Below are 16,045 nucleotides of genomic sequence, written 5' to 3' on the forward strand. Positions count from 1 at the left end.
AAATGCTCCAGTCGCAAAATGCTCCAGTCTCAAAATGCTCCAGTCTCAAAATGCTCCATTCGCAAAATGCTCCATTCGCAAAATGCTCCAGTCTCAAAATGCGCCAGTCGCAATATGCTCCAGTCTCAAAATGCTCCAGTCTCAAATGCTCCAGTCGCAAAATGCTCCATTCGCAAAATGCTCCAGTCTCAAATGCTCCAGTCTCAAAATGCTCCAGTCGCAAAATGCTCCAGTCTCAAAATGCTCCATTCGCAAAATGCTCCAGTCGCAAAATGCTCCAGTCTCAAAATGCTCCATTCGCAAAATGTTCCAAATGTTCAAATGCTCCAGTCTCAATTGTAAGATGCTCCAGTCGCAAAACGCTCCAGGCCCCTTTTAACCATATTGTAATATGGTCTAAGGCTCCGAGTAAAAAGTATTTTCGACGACCGGAACTCCTTCAAATGCACTATAAGCGTGCTCGCCAATGGGTTGGCCATTACGCTCCATAATCATAAATGGAATTAGTTCCAAATATTTAATGAATGATTTTTTTAGTAAGAACAATTTACAATAATAGTTATTTTCAGTCCTTGGTTGTTTTTTTTTTTTGAATTTACATACAATGCCGCAGCTGAACATACATCGCTCGGTTCAGCCAAGCTGCCGAAAAACGCTGAAAGTTTTTTGGGTAATATTGTTAACATCCTCCAAATCAACGTCGACATGGGGTACTTCCATATCCAACTCACTTTCCATTGATTTAATTTAAATTGAGAATTAATTAAATTGATTAGCATCAACAAATGGCGACAAGGAACTTTGAAGATTAAAGTGTAGTGTTGCAAAGTACCTATTGCATACCTACCAAGTTGCCTTGCCGCTATTTGCAAGCTTTGATTTGATTCGTGTGTTAAGTTAATTTCGTTAATTTTAATCCAATTCAAAATTGTGTGTTACAATTATCTAAAATGATGAAAATGACCCAAACAGGTGAGCTGTTTTTGTAACGCAGAGCATTTCTAAACATTTCTATTATATTTAGGATTATTATTATTTATTTATATTTATTTATTGCAGGCTTTGGTGTACTTGCCGGCGCCCACACAGAAACAGATTTATGATCTGTTGCGACAACTGGGAGAGTGGTTCCACGGAATGCAGAGGACACGCTCCTCTTGACTTGACCGGCTGTTAAGGTGGTTGAGGTTCCTTGAAGCTCCAGGACCTTTGCGAAAAATTAAAAAAAAAATTTCAGGACCACCTAGCACAATAACATAAAGAGGAGTGAGGCTGCTTCAGAAACAGTGGAAACGGGCTGTTGGCAGGCATACTCCCTGGCTCTGGGGATTTTGCCGTTCTCAGTTGACGGTCACACAGTGCACCGAGCTGCGTTTTTTCGTTGATAATTTTTAAATTTATTTATTAGTTTATTGGTTGGAAACAGAGCTGCCCCCGCCCCCAACTGCCCGCTAAACAAATTAGAGTAACTCGGTCGACCGCCCCCGTTTGGCCAGACCATCGGCTATCGATATATCCGCTGACGGTAATTGGAGAACGTTTTTTCCATTGGAAAAATTTCCACCTTGTCCGCACTTCGTTTTGTGCTCTCTTTGTGCGCTGCCTCCGCTTTACGTTTGGGCTTCAAGAAAACGCACAGAAAAGCCTGTGAAATTGGTTTGGTTAAATACCGCCACCAGTGGGCTGACGGGCCAGTGGCCAGGATGCAATAAGAATATGTGTGTGCAATAGTAATAGGGATCGGTACGGTGCCCCAAAACATGAAAATGGTGCTAGACGCTCCTAACGCCGTGCCGAGCTGGCATATTTTGCTTAGCGACGCCGTCGGCGCCGTTTCTTCCGGCCGCGAACTCTGCGCCTGGAATTTACAACAAAAACAATGAACGAAATGGTACTTAAATTGTCCATTCAATGCGGTTTATAAGTGCGGGATTGCGATGTGAATGTAATGCCCGTGGCAAACGAATGTGTGTTTCTCTTTGAAGGCCCCTGTCTAAATGACGTCACAAGCGTAACAGAGTGCAACAGACAACAATGACCGATGAGCATAAAAGTAACATTAACAGTAACAGCAGTAACTCCAGCAACAACAACAATAACAGCAATAACAACAGCGGCAGCAGCAACAACAACGCAGCCAGTAGCAGCAGCAGCCACAGCAACAACAACGGCAACGAGAGCAGCAGCAACAACAACTGTAGTAGCATAATTGCAGAGGCGGCCGCCAAGTTTCTACTGAAAAATGGCCTGAATGGGAACAGTAGCAGCAGCAACAGCAGCTTTCCCCCTCTGCCACCGCCCCTGCCCAGCAACTTAAGCAGGACGACCACGCCCACGCCAACGCCCTCATCCTGCAGCTCCACCCCCTCAAATGGCTTTTTGCCGCATGCCAAGACGCCAAAAAGTAGTAGCATCATGGCTGCATCCGCCGCAGTGGCAGCCGCCAGCATCGTTGGAGCCACTGCATCCAAGCCCCCCACCATCGATGTCCTGGGCGGCGTCCTGGACTACAGTTCCTTGGGGGGAGCAGCAGCAGTAGCAGCGGCAGCGGCAGCGGCTGCGGGAACAGTGAAGATCGGCAAGGGCAGCAGCAGCAACTCCGGCGGCGGCTTTGAAATGGGCAGGACTCCAATAGCGACGCACGGCAGCAACAGCGGCAACAACAGCTGGGGCGGCTACGGCGGCCGTTTGCAGTTCTTCAAAGGCAAGTATTCAATCTCCCGGAAATATTCAAGATTAACCATTGAGATTCACCCACGCAGATGGCAAATTCATTTTGGAACTGGCACGATCCAAGGATGGCGACAAAAGCGGCTGGGTCTCGGTCACGCGCAAGACCTTCCGGCCTCCATCGGCGGCCACCTCGGCCACTGTGACCCCGACGTCGGCGGTGACCACAGCGTATCCAAAGAACGAGAATTCCACATCGCTGAGCTGTACGTAGCACGGGATACTTTTTAGTTAGAGAACCCAATTGGGAAACCATCTGAAATAGGGGATTAACAAAAATTGGATGGTCTAAGCTATATACCCCTGCCGTATTTACAAAACATGTGCTTATTTGTCCAAATGATTCTAATGACACGTATGGGATAAAGTCCAATTTCAATGAAACGCAAAACAATCGAGTTAAATTTTATAGAAACCCACTGTACCTACTAAACTATCAATATCGATTTATTTTTTTTTAAATCAACTAAATTATGCCAAATTTATCGGATTGATCCGTTGTAATTAAGTTTAAAATCAAAGAAATGATCTTGAAGTTTGATCTATTTTAAAATTAGATTTTAATAGGCTTTATAAAAGCCTAATTTTGCTACAAATTACATCGTTTATCAATCCTTGTTGTTACATTATAATCATATCCACTCCCTTGCAGTTTCGGACGACAACAGCTCGATACAATCCTCGCCCTGGCAGCGAGATCAGCCCTGGAAACAGTCGCGTCCCAGGCGCGGTATATCCAAAGAGCTCTCGCTCTTCTTTCACCGCCCCAGGAACAGTGCACTCGGCCGGGCTGCCCTTCAAACAGCCGCTCGCAAGCGACGGCGGCCCCATGAGCCGCTGACCAGCAGCGAGGAGCAGCAGTCCATCTTTGAGGCGGCAGTCAAGGCGGAAAACGGTGACGATACTCTTAAAGCGGAAGCCGCAGAGGCCGTTGAAGGTGGCGCCGAGGCGGACATATCCACAAATGAGATTAAAACTGAGAAACCGGAAGCGATCAAAGGCGCGGAAGATGCCGATGGGCCTGAAAAGGAGCCCAAGAAAGAGGTAACCGAGGACAGTGAGTTAAAAGTAGCATCCCCTGATCAGAAGGTGGAGGCAGAAGCAAAAGAGGAGCCAGTGGAGAAGATGAATACGAGCGAGGACGAGGAAGCCATGACAGAGCCGCCCAAAAGCACGAATCCCGTGAACGGAGACCTGAACGGCGACCTCAAGACGGGAGTGGGAAAACCAAAGCCGAAACCGAAACCGAGGGCCAAGCTCAGCAGCATCATCCAGAAACTAATCGATGGCGTACCAGCACGCCTAGAGCAAATGTCGAAGGCACCAGCGGTATCCGCAGCGACAACGGCGTCAACAGAGCGCAGCGGTGGCGGAGCCATCGGCAGTTTGGGCCACTCCTTGACGCACAAGGTGAGTTTTGCTTGCATTCTAAATAGTCTACGATTTACATTCTATTTCTGGTATTCTCACAAACCAAAATGTAAATTGTGTTTGCGTTTTAACGAATTTTTAATTACCTATTCAAAGTTCAAGTTTATTGCGGAACAAATTCAAAGTAATCTCTATAAATATCCATACTGTTTTACTTCGATTTCCTGAATTAACCATTGGAATGTCTTCTTTAAGGTCTCTCCGCCCTCGTCGGCAACAGCAGCCAGCCGTCTAGTCGAGTACCACCACCAGCACGTGTCGCCCAGGAAGAGAATCCTGCGCGAGTTCGAGAAGGTGTCGCTGGAGGACAACGGATGCGTGAATAACGGCAGCGCTGGCGGAAGCAGCGGGGGAGCTGGCGGCAAACGGAGCCGAGCAAAGGCTTCTTCGACTTCATCACCGGCTGGCAAGGCGTCGCCGATGAATCTGGCCCCTCCGCAGGGAAAGCCGAGCCCCAGTCCCGGTTCCAGCTCATCGAACACCTCGCCAGCGGCAGCGTCAACGCAGCCCACGCGACTGAACAGCTCCTATAGCATCCACTCGCTGCTGGGTGGAAGCAGTGGCAGCGGAAGCACATCCTCCTCCTCCTCCGGCAAGAAGGGCGGCGATCATCCGGCGGCTATAATCAGCAATGTGCACCACCCGCACCACTCCCTGTACCAGCCCAGCTCCTCGAGCTATCCACGCTCGCTGCTCACCTCGCCCAAGTCCCCGGATGTGAGCGGCAGCAATGGAGGAGGAGGCGGCGGTAAATCCCCGTCGCACGCTGGAACCAAGAAGCGTTCGCCACCGTACACGTCGGGATCACCCGTGGACTATGGCCACACCTTCTACAGGGATCCCTATGCGGGAGGAGGTCGTCCACCCACGAACTCAGCGTCGCAGGACCTGTCGCCGCCGCGCTCTTCGCCGGCTTCGCCCGCCACGACGCCGCGCACTGTGCCCAAGAAGACTGCATCGATCCGACGGGAGTTCGCCTCGCCGTCGGCCAGCAGCAGCAGCTGCCCCTCGCCCGGCGATCGGAGTGCCTCGCCTCCGGACCGGCGCCACATGCAGCAGCAGCAGCCGCACCTGCAGCGCAGCTCGCCGCTGCACTACTATATGTATCCGCCACCGCCTCAGGTGAACGGCAATGGATCGGGCGGCAGTCCGACCTCGGCGCCGGTCACGTCCAGCAGCAGTGCAGCTGCAGCAGCGGCGGCAGCAGCGGCCGCAGCAGCCTACATTCCCTCGGTGGTGTCGCCATCGCTGTACCACCCCTACATATCCACATTGGCGGCCCTGAGGCACAGTCCGCTGTGGATGCACCACTATCAGGCGGGAGGATCGCCCCTGCTGCCGCCACATCCACAGGCCGGCAGTTCGGCAGCCGCCGCTGCTGCAGCTGCAGCTGCTGCGAGACTGTCGCCGCAGTCGCCCTATCACGCGTTCGCCTATAACGGAGTGGGAGCGGCCGCTGTGGCGGCTGCTGCAGCTGCCGCCGCCTTCGGGCAGCCCGCTCCCAGTCCCCACACGCATCCGCACCTGGCCCATCCGCACCAGCATCCTCATCCGGCTGCACTGACCACCACCCACCACTCGCCCGCTCACCTGGCCACGCCAAAACTGACTGATAGTAGTACCGACCAAATGTCTGCAGCGTCCAGTCATCGCACCGCCTCCACTTCGCCGAGCAGCTCGAGCGCATCGGCCTCCTCCTCGGCGGCCACTTCCGGCGCCAGCTCCTCCGCAATGTTTCATACTAGTAGCCTAAGGAATGAACAAAGTTCAGGTGAGCAAATCATCAGGGCGCAGTAAGGAAACCCAATTTTCATGCGAACTCTTTCTCTCCACCAGACTTACCACTGAATCTGTCAAAGCACTGAGACATACACACGCCCCAGCTGCCCCAGTTTCTGGGCCAACCATCGAGTTAAGTACATTTTCGCACTAGTAGCGCTTAAGACGACATTCAACTACACGTAATATTATTTGATAAGTTCGCTGCTAGTTTAGTTCTAACCTAATTGTTTTAGCCTAAGGTTCTCAATTAAGGCCGAACATTTAAGTAATGCATACGAAAAGAGAAAAAAAAATGTACGAGGAAAAAATCAACTATGTTTTTAAACCCGTTCCAGAACTTTTTATACAATCAGTTGAGAAATGGAATTTTCGACAAACATATTTAATATGCAAAGGAATTTTATTCTATGCCGACTAATGAAAAGTAATACTAACAAAAACATTTTTCTATAGGATGTATAAAATGCAAGTCTTGAAGAATCTCAAAAAAGAGTTACGTTTTTTTCATCAAAACATTTCCTTGAAACAGACTGAACCTGAATTTTTTTAGAAAAAAAAGAAAACTTAGTTACGGATCGCAGCAGATAACTTTTTAAAGTATATTTAACAAAACTACAAGAACAGATTTTTATAAAATGCTTGTGCCTTTAACGATGAAAACAAAACTAGGGATACAAAAATTAATGTGTAAAACAGAAAACAAATTTACTAAAAACGAACTATAGATAGATATCCTAAATATCGAGGTCCAAAAAGCAAGTGACAGGAATTTGTATTGGGTAGATTTTATACGATTAAAAATATGGTCTACTAAGTCGACGCAATGCATTTTTGAATTCATTTTGAATTTTCAATTCTAAAAAAGTTCAAAAATCGAACAATTTCTACCAAAATTTTACCCTATTTCAAAGAGACATTGAATGAGTTTTTTTCTAGTTAATGAATTCATTAATTGACTCTAAGCACATTTCTTTTTTATCATAACTTCAAAAGGTCCTTTGTGAAGTTCAAGTTTAAATCCTCTACGGATCTAAATTTCACCTTCACAATTGCTGTAACCCTCTAAATATTGTACATCTTTACCCAGTACAAATTCACTGTCAATGCTGTCCAATCAAAAACAAATGAAAATGTACAAAAATTCACATATACAAAATATTTACAAAAAATGGAAAGCAAAAAGATCCTAAGCAGACAATTTCAAACCGGAATTCGTACAACTGAAACTGATACAAATAAAAAACATATTCCTAACGCAAAAAGACAAAAACAAAACGCGGTTTCTCATATTTTCTAAATTATTTATAAAATCAAATGACTATTTATATTTACTGATATGATAATGTGTAAGTAAATAGTTGTAATTGTAAATACAGTATTTTTACACGACAACAAAGTAAACCGATACACGAGAAATAACCAATATATCTAATATACCTATTTTTATAACGGATTTTAACAAAATACTGTATATTTTGTATCTGATTACGCAGAATAAAAAAAATTCCATAAGAGGTCGAGAAAAGATTGCACAAGGCCGATTGAAACTTGCTTAATATTTTACTGACGCCGAATTTGTAAGAAAATAACCGACTGCTCAAGGAAGAAAAAAATAATATTTTCCAATGGAAAAATTAATAGCTTCAGATGATTTTCAAGTCATGACATGGAATCCAGTTGGAAAATTGTTAAGCAAGTCCCATTCGGCTACAATTTTTAGTAAGCGTTACAAAAAAGATAAATTAAACGAATATAAATAAAATTTCCATACAAATTCCATACGGTTTTTACTATCTACTGACTAGTTAGTTAGTTAGGCGTCTAGGGACTATTATTTTATTTTTACTTTTACAACGGTACTGTGTACGACGTTCTTGTTTTATTGAATCGTAGTGTTTATAATTTAAATATCGATGTCTTTTGAGAGTTGCTGTTGTTAAGCACATGTACTACGTGCATTGTCGAACAATGTGCGCAAACCCGAAAACAATGTTGGAAAAACGAGGAATAAGCAAAGGGTTTCAAAATACTTCATCTCGTGATGTTGAAATGTGTGTAAAGTAACGGAAACGAAATTAATTTTAAAGAATATATTTTATATAGGTATATATACTGAAACTGAATACTTGATGTCAATAAAAACTTATACTAAATGTATGAAAACTAATACACAATCTTGCTGTTGTTCAGTTGGGGACGTCTGACTTTTAGATGGAGCGATTAGTCTGCTAATCCCATTCAAGAAAAACATAAATTGTTGAGACGAATGCAGTAAACGGAGAAGCATATTGTTCGTTATCAATGTTGCTCAACATGACCAACGTTCGTACTCTATGTTGCTCATCATAATCAACGACCAACAACTCTAGCAGTGGTATTATTGGTTACAGTATCAGGCGTCCAGTTACACCCACGGCAGATACTATTTGCTGATCAGCATATTCTACATAGTCAATGTCAACGGTTGACTCGATGTCTCACTGACCCGCCAAGCAGTCAGCACTTTCTGCAGAGTCAACCGACCCAACTATGCAAACTGCTACCATAATCAAAGCGTTCTGACCTACTCCAGAATACAACCAATTCCACTATTCTTTACACTAAACTTCCGTGTTATCCAAGTAGTATATAAGCTAGTACGAAATTCACAATAAATCAGTTATCAACACATCTTATAACTCCGCGGTCTTCCTTTCTGACCTCCGGGAAGAGGCCTCGTATAGAAACTTATATTGATCTACAAGCCACGCTTGGGATCAAACACATATTATGTATCTATGTTTATTTTTCTTCTTTCGATTAAATTGTATACATTCGTTCATTTATATATTTAATTTGTTTCATTTAATTGTAGTTATCCAGCGATTTACAAAATACGTTACAAATATTAGAGAACATTATAAAATGAAACCGGAAAACACGGAAATAATGATTTCTTGCTGGTACAAAGGCAGACACAAATTATATAGTACACAATTAACGTAATGTAGGGATAGAAATCGTTAATATTAAACTTATAGAGTTAAATGTCTCTTAAATTAATATATCATAATAGGATACAATTTTTGTTGCACATTCAGCGCGAGTGTGCATGTGCGGGGGGGTGTTTAAACAACAAATGAATAATAGACAACAAAACAATTCCAGGGTCCAAAGGTCACTGTATGAGGGGGCGATAAATGATAAGAATTACAAGAATGGGTGAACGCGTAAATGTACAAATTAACAGTAAAGTATATTGGAGCACTTGTGGGAGCGACATTATCAGCTATGGGTCAAGGGTTGTCTGTGTGGGGTTTGGATATATCTCGGCCTAACATAGTGAACACATAGTTTTGAACTTTATGAATTGGATACGAAATTGTACTACGCCTGTGGCAGAGGCTCAGAAAGGCAGGCAGAAAAGAAAAGTGGATCCATTTAGACTTGGTGTGGGGGAGATGAAGTTGACTTCGAATCGATCGTGTGGCCAACTTCTTGATGTTCGATGTAGTTGTCGTTTACTGTTTGTTGTTCTTGGAGAAATTGTGCGAGGCCCAGTTAAGGGAAGTCTTCCAGGAGTTGGCCAAAGCTTCGCTGAATTTCGCTCGGAAATGTTCGCGTGCTTTCTCCTCCGTGTAGTCCAGCACCTGTAACAGAATATTGCCATGAATTAATACGAGCTTCGCATTCAAATAGTTTTCTATGACTCACTAAAGTTTCACGTAGGTAGTTTAAATCCTTTTCGGAGGAAAGTTCTGGCAGTCCCGTTGAAATCATCATTGAGAACAGCGATAAAATAAGGCAGCCGTGTTTGCGTAAAACTAAAAAGGCCTGCAAAAGTAAATAATATTAGAATTTCGCAAGATGGGTAACAATTTCCTTTAGACTTACGCGCTCGCACAATTCCTGAAAGTGACAAAACTCTTTCGACTCGCGGTCATTGAAACCCTTGTTGATCACGTACACAAAATCGTGGGTCAACACGAAGGGCACTCGTTCCCGACGCACTCCAAACTTTTCCTTGAAGTGGCCCAGGATGTGGCCAAAATCGATGTGAAAGAGCTGAGGAAAAGATGAAGTTTTAAATAAATTCCACGACAAATTATGGCTTTTCACCCACCTGTCCATTTCTCTTGACCATTATATTGTCCGAGTGCCGATCGGCCACTCCGAGCACGTAGGTGGCCACGCAGTAGCCAGCACAGCTGAGGGTGAACTCGTTGATGGCCTTGTTTAGCTTGTCGGCGGGCTTGTTGTGCTCCTTCAGCCAACTGAGGAGCGAGCCCTTCTTGAAGGGCGACGTGGCCGAGAACATGCCCTTCTCCTTCTGAATGTTGGCAATGGTCTCGGCGTGTCGCACCACCTCAATCATTCCAAGACGTTGCTCCATGCTGATGCAGTTGTAGATGTTCATGCGGAAGTCCATGCTAAGAAGGGGGAATTTATTACTCGATCTGTTTGCTTTGGCTGCCCTTTGGCTTACCCATCGCGCTTCCACAGCTGGTCCATCACCCGCAGCATCTGCAGCGTGAGCATGTCCTGGCGCAGATCGTCGCCGTTCTTGAATATGATGTGCACATCGTTCGAGTTTAGGTCGGCGTTCTCGAACACCACCCACAGCGGACGCATCTTGCTGTCCATCACCTTGCACCGGTCTGGGGTGACGCCGCTGCACCGGAAGCTGGGATTCAGCGGGTTCTGGATGTTCTGAAAGACACCCGAGTTGCGCTGGTCCCGCAGAAAGTCCTGCAGCATGGTCTTCACCTTCTCCTTGCCGCCCTTCTTGGCTATCAGAGATCCCTGCTTCAGCTTCTCCAGCACATGCAGCTGCTTGCGGAGCGGCGCCACGTGATGTTTGCAGCCCTTGAGGTAGACCTCCAGCAGGAGGCCGAACCGCGTCTGCATGGACGGCGTCTGCATCTCGGAGCGCAGATGCCAGAAGAAGTAGTGTCCGATGCGCTGGTTGCGCAGCGCTCGCTCCAGCAGAAAGACCACCAGGTCGCTTTCCAGATACGATTCGTGCTTGATGGCTTGGACCAGTTGCAGGAGATACAGCAACAGGTCCTCGTCTCTGTAAATTATCGTTTTAATAAGTTGAAGCTACAAAGTAGTAGCACTTCTTACTTGAGAAAGTGTAAGCAGCGAATGGCAAATCGTCGTACGGCCGGATCTGGATACGCGTAGTCCAGCAGCTCCAGGGAGCGTTCTATAGAAATTAGCGGCCATTTATTGAGCAGGTACCAAATGTCCGCTACATCGTCGCGCTCCTTCCAGTAGACGCAGTGCAGCAGGATGGACAGCTCTTCGGGCAGCTCGCGCATGATGTCGTTTCTGCAAAGATCAGAGAATCGTTATTAGGAAATACTCCAACTGTTAAAAGAGCCCTACATGAATGGATTCAATGAATTATTTTGAATTTTTTTTTTTATATGAATGTATTAATTAGAATTTTGAGTCTAATAGACTTAAATGAATTTGAATTTTGAGTTCAATAGAATTGAATGAATGAATAACATGAATTTCGAAATAATTCAAACGACAATTTCTTTTGAAAAAGAAAGGGCCATAATTTTGTGATTAAATCTGCATGAATTTTATTTTCTAAGCAGTGAACATTGATTTGTAAAAAAGGGTACCACTTTTTGTTCTCAAAAGAAAGCAAAAACAAAATCTGGCAAATTCAGAAAATTCGTAAAAATTATTTATTCATTCATTCAATTCGAAATGAATTTATTTCACATAGAATTGAATTAAGCAAATCAATAATTTCATGGCATGCTATGATAAAACAAAAATGGAATGATTCACGCAATGCATTCCTTAGCCTTACCTGCGCTCCCAAATGGCATTGCGGTCCTGATCGACCATCTCGTAGATCTTATCCAAACCCGTGTAGTTGGCCACCAGGTCCTTCAGTTCCTTGATCGGCTTCTCCGCCTCCGCCGACAGCTGCTGCTGCAGCCGACTGGCCTGCGCCCGATCGGCGGCATACTGCAGCACCACCTCCTCGCTGGGATAGCGCACGCTTGCGGTGCCGCTGCTGTGGAATGTCAGGTCCACCAGGGCGCACTCCTCCTTGCGCGGATTCGGTTCGATGGTGCCCAGCGGATGGAAGACCTCGTCCGACTGGATGTCGTCCGCGTACGTCCACGTGTACAGCGTCTGGCGGCCGGTGCGCAGGATGTCCTTGTGGTCGAACAGCGTGGTGTTGACCCAGGCCAGCGGGTTCTTGTTGTAGGAGACGTCCTTCAAAGCACTATCCTTGCTGTTGGACGACTTCTTGGAGCGCGACATCTTGGTCACCTCGAAGATCACAATGCAGAGGCGCGTCATCCGCGGCAGGTTGCGCATCTGGATGTCAAAGTCCATCTTCAGGTCGTTGAACAGGAAGGTGTCGAAGCTGCCGTTGGGCGAGTCCGTCGATCGCTGGGCGCACAGCTTGTGCTCGCCGTGGAAGAGGCCCACATGCACGCCCACCTTGAAGGCGCGCGCCTTGTCGTAGTTCACATTGGAGATGCTGTGCAGCGTCAGCTGGAAGTAGTTGCCCATGTCCCACAGCGACGAGGGCAACTTGGGCGGCGGCAGCAGGGCGGGCTGCTTCTTCGGCGGCGGTCGCTTCGGCACCAAAGCCTGCTCGTTGTGGTGATTGATGTACGACTCGAGGCGGTACACCGACTGCAGCACCACATTCGGCACCGCCGAGTCCGAGAGCGTCTCCTGGATGTACAGGAACTGGATGAGCGGATAGTCGCCGAGCAGATACTCGTCGCGACCGCTCACCTTGAGTATGTAGTCGGCGGTGCGGTCGTTCATCTTCATCTGCGACCGGTTCATCTTCTGCAGCGTGCTCTCCGTCAGCGAGAAGGGAGTGTCCTGCTCGTTCACCGACAGCGTGAAGGTGCTCTGGTCGTTCTCGTTCTTCACCACAATGAGGAAGGTCCGGGTGGGATGACGCTCTCGTATCAACTCGGGCATCTTCGCGGAGTTGGCCAGTCGGAGGGGATGCTCGTAGAGCAGTCGCTGCTGCCAGGTGTAGACGGATCGCTCCACCTCGATGTTTTCGCAGATCTGCGTCATGCACAGCCGGAAGTCATCGATCTCTGGGGTGCCCTGCGTCCTGTGGTGATCGAAGGACTTGCCTATCATCCCGCTGAGCATCTTGGTTAACTCGTAGTCGCTGCTGAAGCTGGTCGCATCCGTGCGATCGCCCAGGCTGAGCAGCCCGAAATACGGCTGCACCTCGCTCAGCCGCTTGGTTTCATCCGTGTAGGGTTCTATGTTGAAGGTGGAGATGCCGTACACCTGGTACTCGCAGGCCTCCTTGATCATCCAGCTCAGCGCCATCCGCTTGGCCTGGCTGACCATCTCGGCCTTGACCATCTGGATGGTGGTCGCCGGATTGACGCGCAGCCCCAGCAGGAAGCCATTGGGCAGCAGGCAGATCAGCTCCACGCAGTCCAGCGGCTCGTTCTTCCACAGATTCACCGAGAAGCGCATGCAGGGCGGCTCCAGCTCCTCCTCCGGCAGAGGTGGCTCGTACTTGGGCTGGTGGGCAACGTAGGCCAGCGACCGGTTGTCCATCATGGCCATTTGATCGCAGATCGGCGGGATTACCAGCTCCTCCTCCTCCTGCTCCTCCTAGTTAACTTTCTCTGTGGCGTCTTTTAGCTTAGTTAGTTGGCATTTCGCTTGTTGCCTTATCAACAGTTTGTTGTTTTCAAAGTTTTCCATTTAAATCAGCTCGCCAATCTCTGTGAAATAAATGGGAAGGTGGCGCCGGGTTACTAGTGATATATACCGACAATTGTTTTGGTGTCTAATTACGGAAATTACCAAAAAATCAACCGCCCACCCGATTTGATAAGAAGTGTATCTATAGATCTGCAGAGATCCCCGATTCTAAGTGGGTTCCAACCGCCTGTAACCTCCATGATTTTAATTTAGAAAGAAACCCCTGCCTCCAAATCGTTAGTTCTTGTTAATTAAAACAAAAACGCTGACTTTATATTTAGTATGAATCACACAGTCAAAAGTTGATGGTGGGAGGGGGGGTCAACTTAAAAACAAAAACAAGAATTCAGGGTGAACTTAGGCGACCTTTGAATGCCCTAACAAGGTGTTTTTGGATAGTTTAAGTGAATTGAATGATTAAGATTAAGGAAATTAGGAACCTAATGTAAGGTTCTGCTGATAAGGTAGTTTAGATTCAAAGAATCTAAGCTTTTAAGGGCACTTTTCAAAGGCGACGGGTCAAATTCCATGACCGAACAGGTGGAGTTTTGGTGGCGGAAAGGGTATCCTAAAAAGTTACGCGGCACCGATGTCTCATCTCTAAGTCGCGATGCCACAAAAATATGGAAATTGCAGCCAGGCGGCCGAAAGAGCCTGAGAAGCACACGAATCGCCAACTTGTAATCCGAATTTCACTGGCTTTTTGGCCTGGCCCGTTTGTTTTTGTTTTTCATCTGCATTTTGGCCCTCGCCTTTATCGCGTTTTTTTTGGGTGTGAGCTGCGCAGTTTCTGCTGCTCCTTACTTGCTTTCCAGCTCCGGCACTCACTTTTGGCCACTTTCGGCCATCCCGCACTATTGTCGTGTCTCAAATGCAACGTGCAATTGGCCCGCACTCGCGTTGGATTTAAGAATATTTAACAATTTTATTGTTTTTATTTGTATTGTTGAATTACGTGCTGTTAAGCGTCTGTTAACCTCCCACAGGGTGACTGCAATCGGCGGTAGCTCTTGACTCGCTAGAGGTGGAACAAGTTCCAATTGCAAATGGTCACTCTTGCACAGCCATAGCGGAGACACCCTCCCACAGGGTGACTGCGGCCAGACATAGCGGAGACACTTTCCTGATGTCGAAATTCGGTTGGCAGCCCGCTTTCAGCGTCTTGTAAACAACGTGAAGTGCAATCAAAAAGGTGAGCGAGAGAGGCAGAGCGAGGTAAGAGCGTAGAAAATGGAAAGAGAGTCACAAAGTGGTAAGAGTTTCGCCTAAGAGTTCACTGGATTTTTTAGGGGGAAAGCAACATTTTCATCTGGCAACACAATAGCAAACAAACAAGCACCAAACCAAAGAACAACCAAAAGGATAAAATCGGTTAAAAATGGAAAATTCAGAAGGCCAGCCGTTCGAAAAGAGGATTAAGATCGAACCAGGCAAGTGTTTAACAAAAGCTAATAAAAGTGCATGCTGCCAGTTTGTAATTTTGTTTGTTTTCACAGAAGATGGTCAGCTGGAACCAACAGCAGAGGAACGTATAATATCTGTAATTAGAGGTAGTTTACTAACTTTTTAAACTGTATATTAACATGTAATAATATGTTAAATATTGCAGCTGAAAATCAAGAACTTAGGGGATCCATTGAATCGCTCAAAAGGTCCGTCACCTTGCTTGCTGAAACAGTGGCCTCTCAAAAGGAGCTAATCAAGGAATTATTTAACCGTCAGGAGAACGGTTCCTCACAAATTGTCACCAATTTTCCATTAAAAACAGAGGATGATCTGTTTGTCATAGACAGTAATATGAAGCCGGACATTCAAGTATTATATGTAAGTGATTATAATTATCTGATTCAAATTCAACGGATAATAATTGTTTATATTGCCCACAGGTTAATGAGATGAAGAACATCTTTAGTCAATCGCCTCTTTCGAAATCGTTGAAAAAAGTTCTGGCTGCAGAACTTGTCGTGGCCTTCAATGTGGATGGGACGCAAAACAAAAAATGCCTGCGAACATACACCAATTTTTTCTCCGCCCTTCTAGGTAGGTTACAATATAAATGTAATATTTTACACCCATTTTATGAGTAATATTTACTTTCAGAGGCTGTTCGTTTGACCGATAGGTCTCAGCCTGCGGAGAAGTCGCTCAGAAAAGCCATGCAATGTATTAAAAACAACGCATGCAAAAGAAGAATAAGATTCCAGAAGAGTCGTCATAATGATATAACGCAGGATTGACAGGAACAAGAGTGATATTTAAAAAGTAATGTAGTTAAAATAAGGAATTTAGGAACTCTTTGACATGATATAAAAGTTCAAACAACGGAAAAATCAATTGTTATGTTATGTATGAGTCAGGGGTGAATCAGCATTGGTCATTCATGGGTGAT

The 16,045-nt window shown here is 46.0% G+C and overlaps 3 protein-coding genes across 4 annotated transcripts; 2 read left to right on the forward strand and 1 right to left on the reverse strand.

Annotated features, from left to right (window-relative positions):
• Positions 1-1,345: 1,345 nt before the first annotated feature.
• Positions 1,346-8,117, forward strand: H (transcriptional corepressor hairless). The gene is made up of 6 exons (XM_017145655.3): positions 1,346-1,525; positions 1,986-2,704; positions 2,763-2,936; positions 3,383-4,140; positions 4,357-5,932; positions 5,998-8,117. Exons 2-6 carry the CDS (start codon positions 2,035-2,037, stop codon positions 6,024-6,026), a joined length of 3,207 nt encoding a protein of 1,068 aa, XP_017001144.2. The 5' UTR covers positions 1,346-1,525; positions 1,986-2,034; the 3' UTR covers positions 6,027-8,117.
• Positions 8,118-8,708: 591 nt separating this feature from the next.
• Pi3K92E (phosphatidylinositol 3-kinase 92E) lies at positions 8,709-14,664 on the reverse strand. Of its 2 annotated transcripts, none has more exons than XM_017145634.3 (8): positions 14,485-14,664; positions 11,756-13,676; positions 11,050-11,256; positions 10,409-10,996; positions 10,046-10,352; positions 9,817-9,987; positions 9,637-9,756; positions 8,709-9,572 (listed from the first exon to the last, which is right to left on the reverse strand). In XM_017145634.3, the coding sequence occupies exons 2-8, from the start codon at positions 13,513-13,515 to the stop codon at positions 9,444-9,446; spliced, it is 3,282 nt and encodes a 1,093-aa protein (XP_017001123.2). In that variant the 5' UTR covers positions 13,516-13,676; positions 14,485-14,664; the 3' UTR covers positions 8,709-9,443. The 2 variants fall into 2 exon arrangements, with proteins under 2 accessions (XP_017001123.2, XP_017001115.2); XM_017145626.3 differs by having other exon boundaries at positions 14,461-14,664.
• Positions 14,665-14,930: 266 nt separating this feature from the next.
• LOC108060023 (uncharacterized) lies at positions 14,931-15,986 on the forward strand. Its single transcript, XM_070217126.1, has 5 exons — positions 14,931-15,086; positions 15,153-15,206; positions 15,266-15,480; positions 15,543-15,696; positions 15,757-15,986. The coding sequence occupies exons 1-5, from the start codon at positions 15,035-15,037 to the stop codon at positions 15,891-15,893; spliced, it is 612 nt and encodes a 203-aa protein (XP_070073227.1). The 5' UTR covers positions 14,931-15,034; the 3' UTR covers positions 15,894-15,986.
• The last annotated feature ends 59 nt before the right edge of the window (positions 15,987-16,045 follow it).

This window comes from Drosophila takahashii, chromosome 3R (genome assembly GCF_030179915.1).
Source record: "Drosophila takahashii strain IR98-3 E-12201 chromosome 3R, DtakHiC1v2, whole genome shotgun sequence".
In the NCBI taxonomy this organism is placed as follows: domain Eukaryota; kingdom Metazoa; phylum Arthropoda; class Insecta; order Diptera; family Drosophilidae; genus Drosophila; species Drosophila takahashii.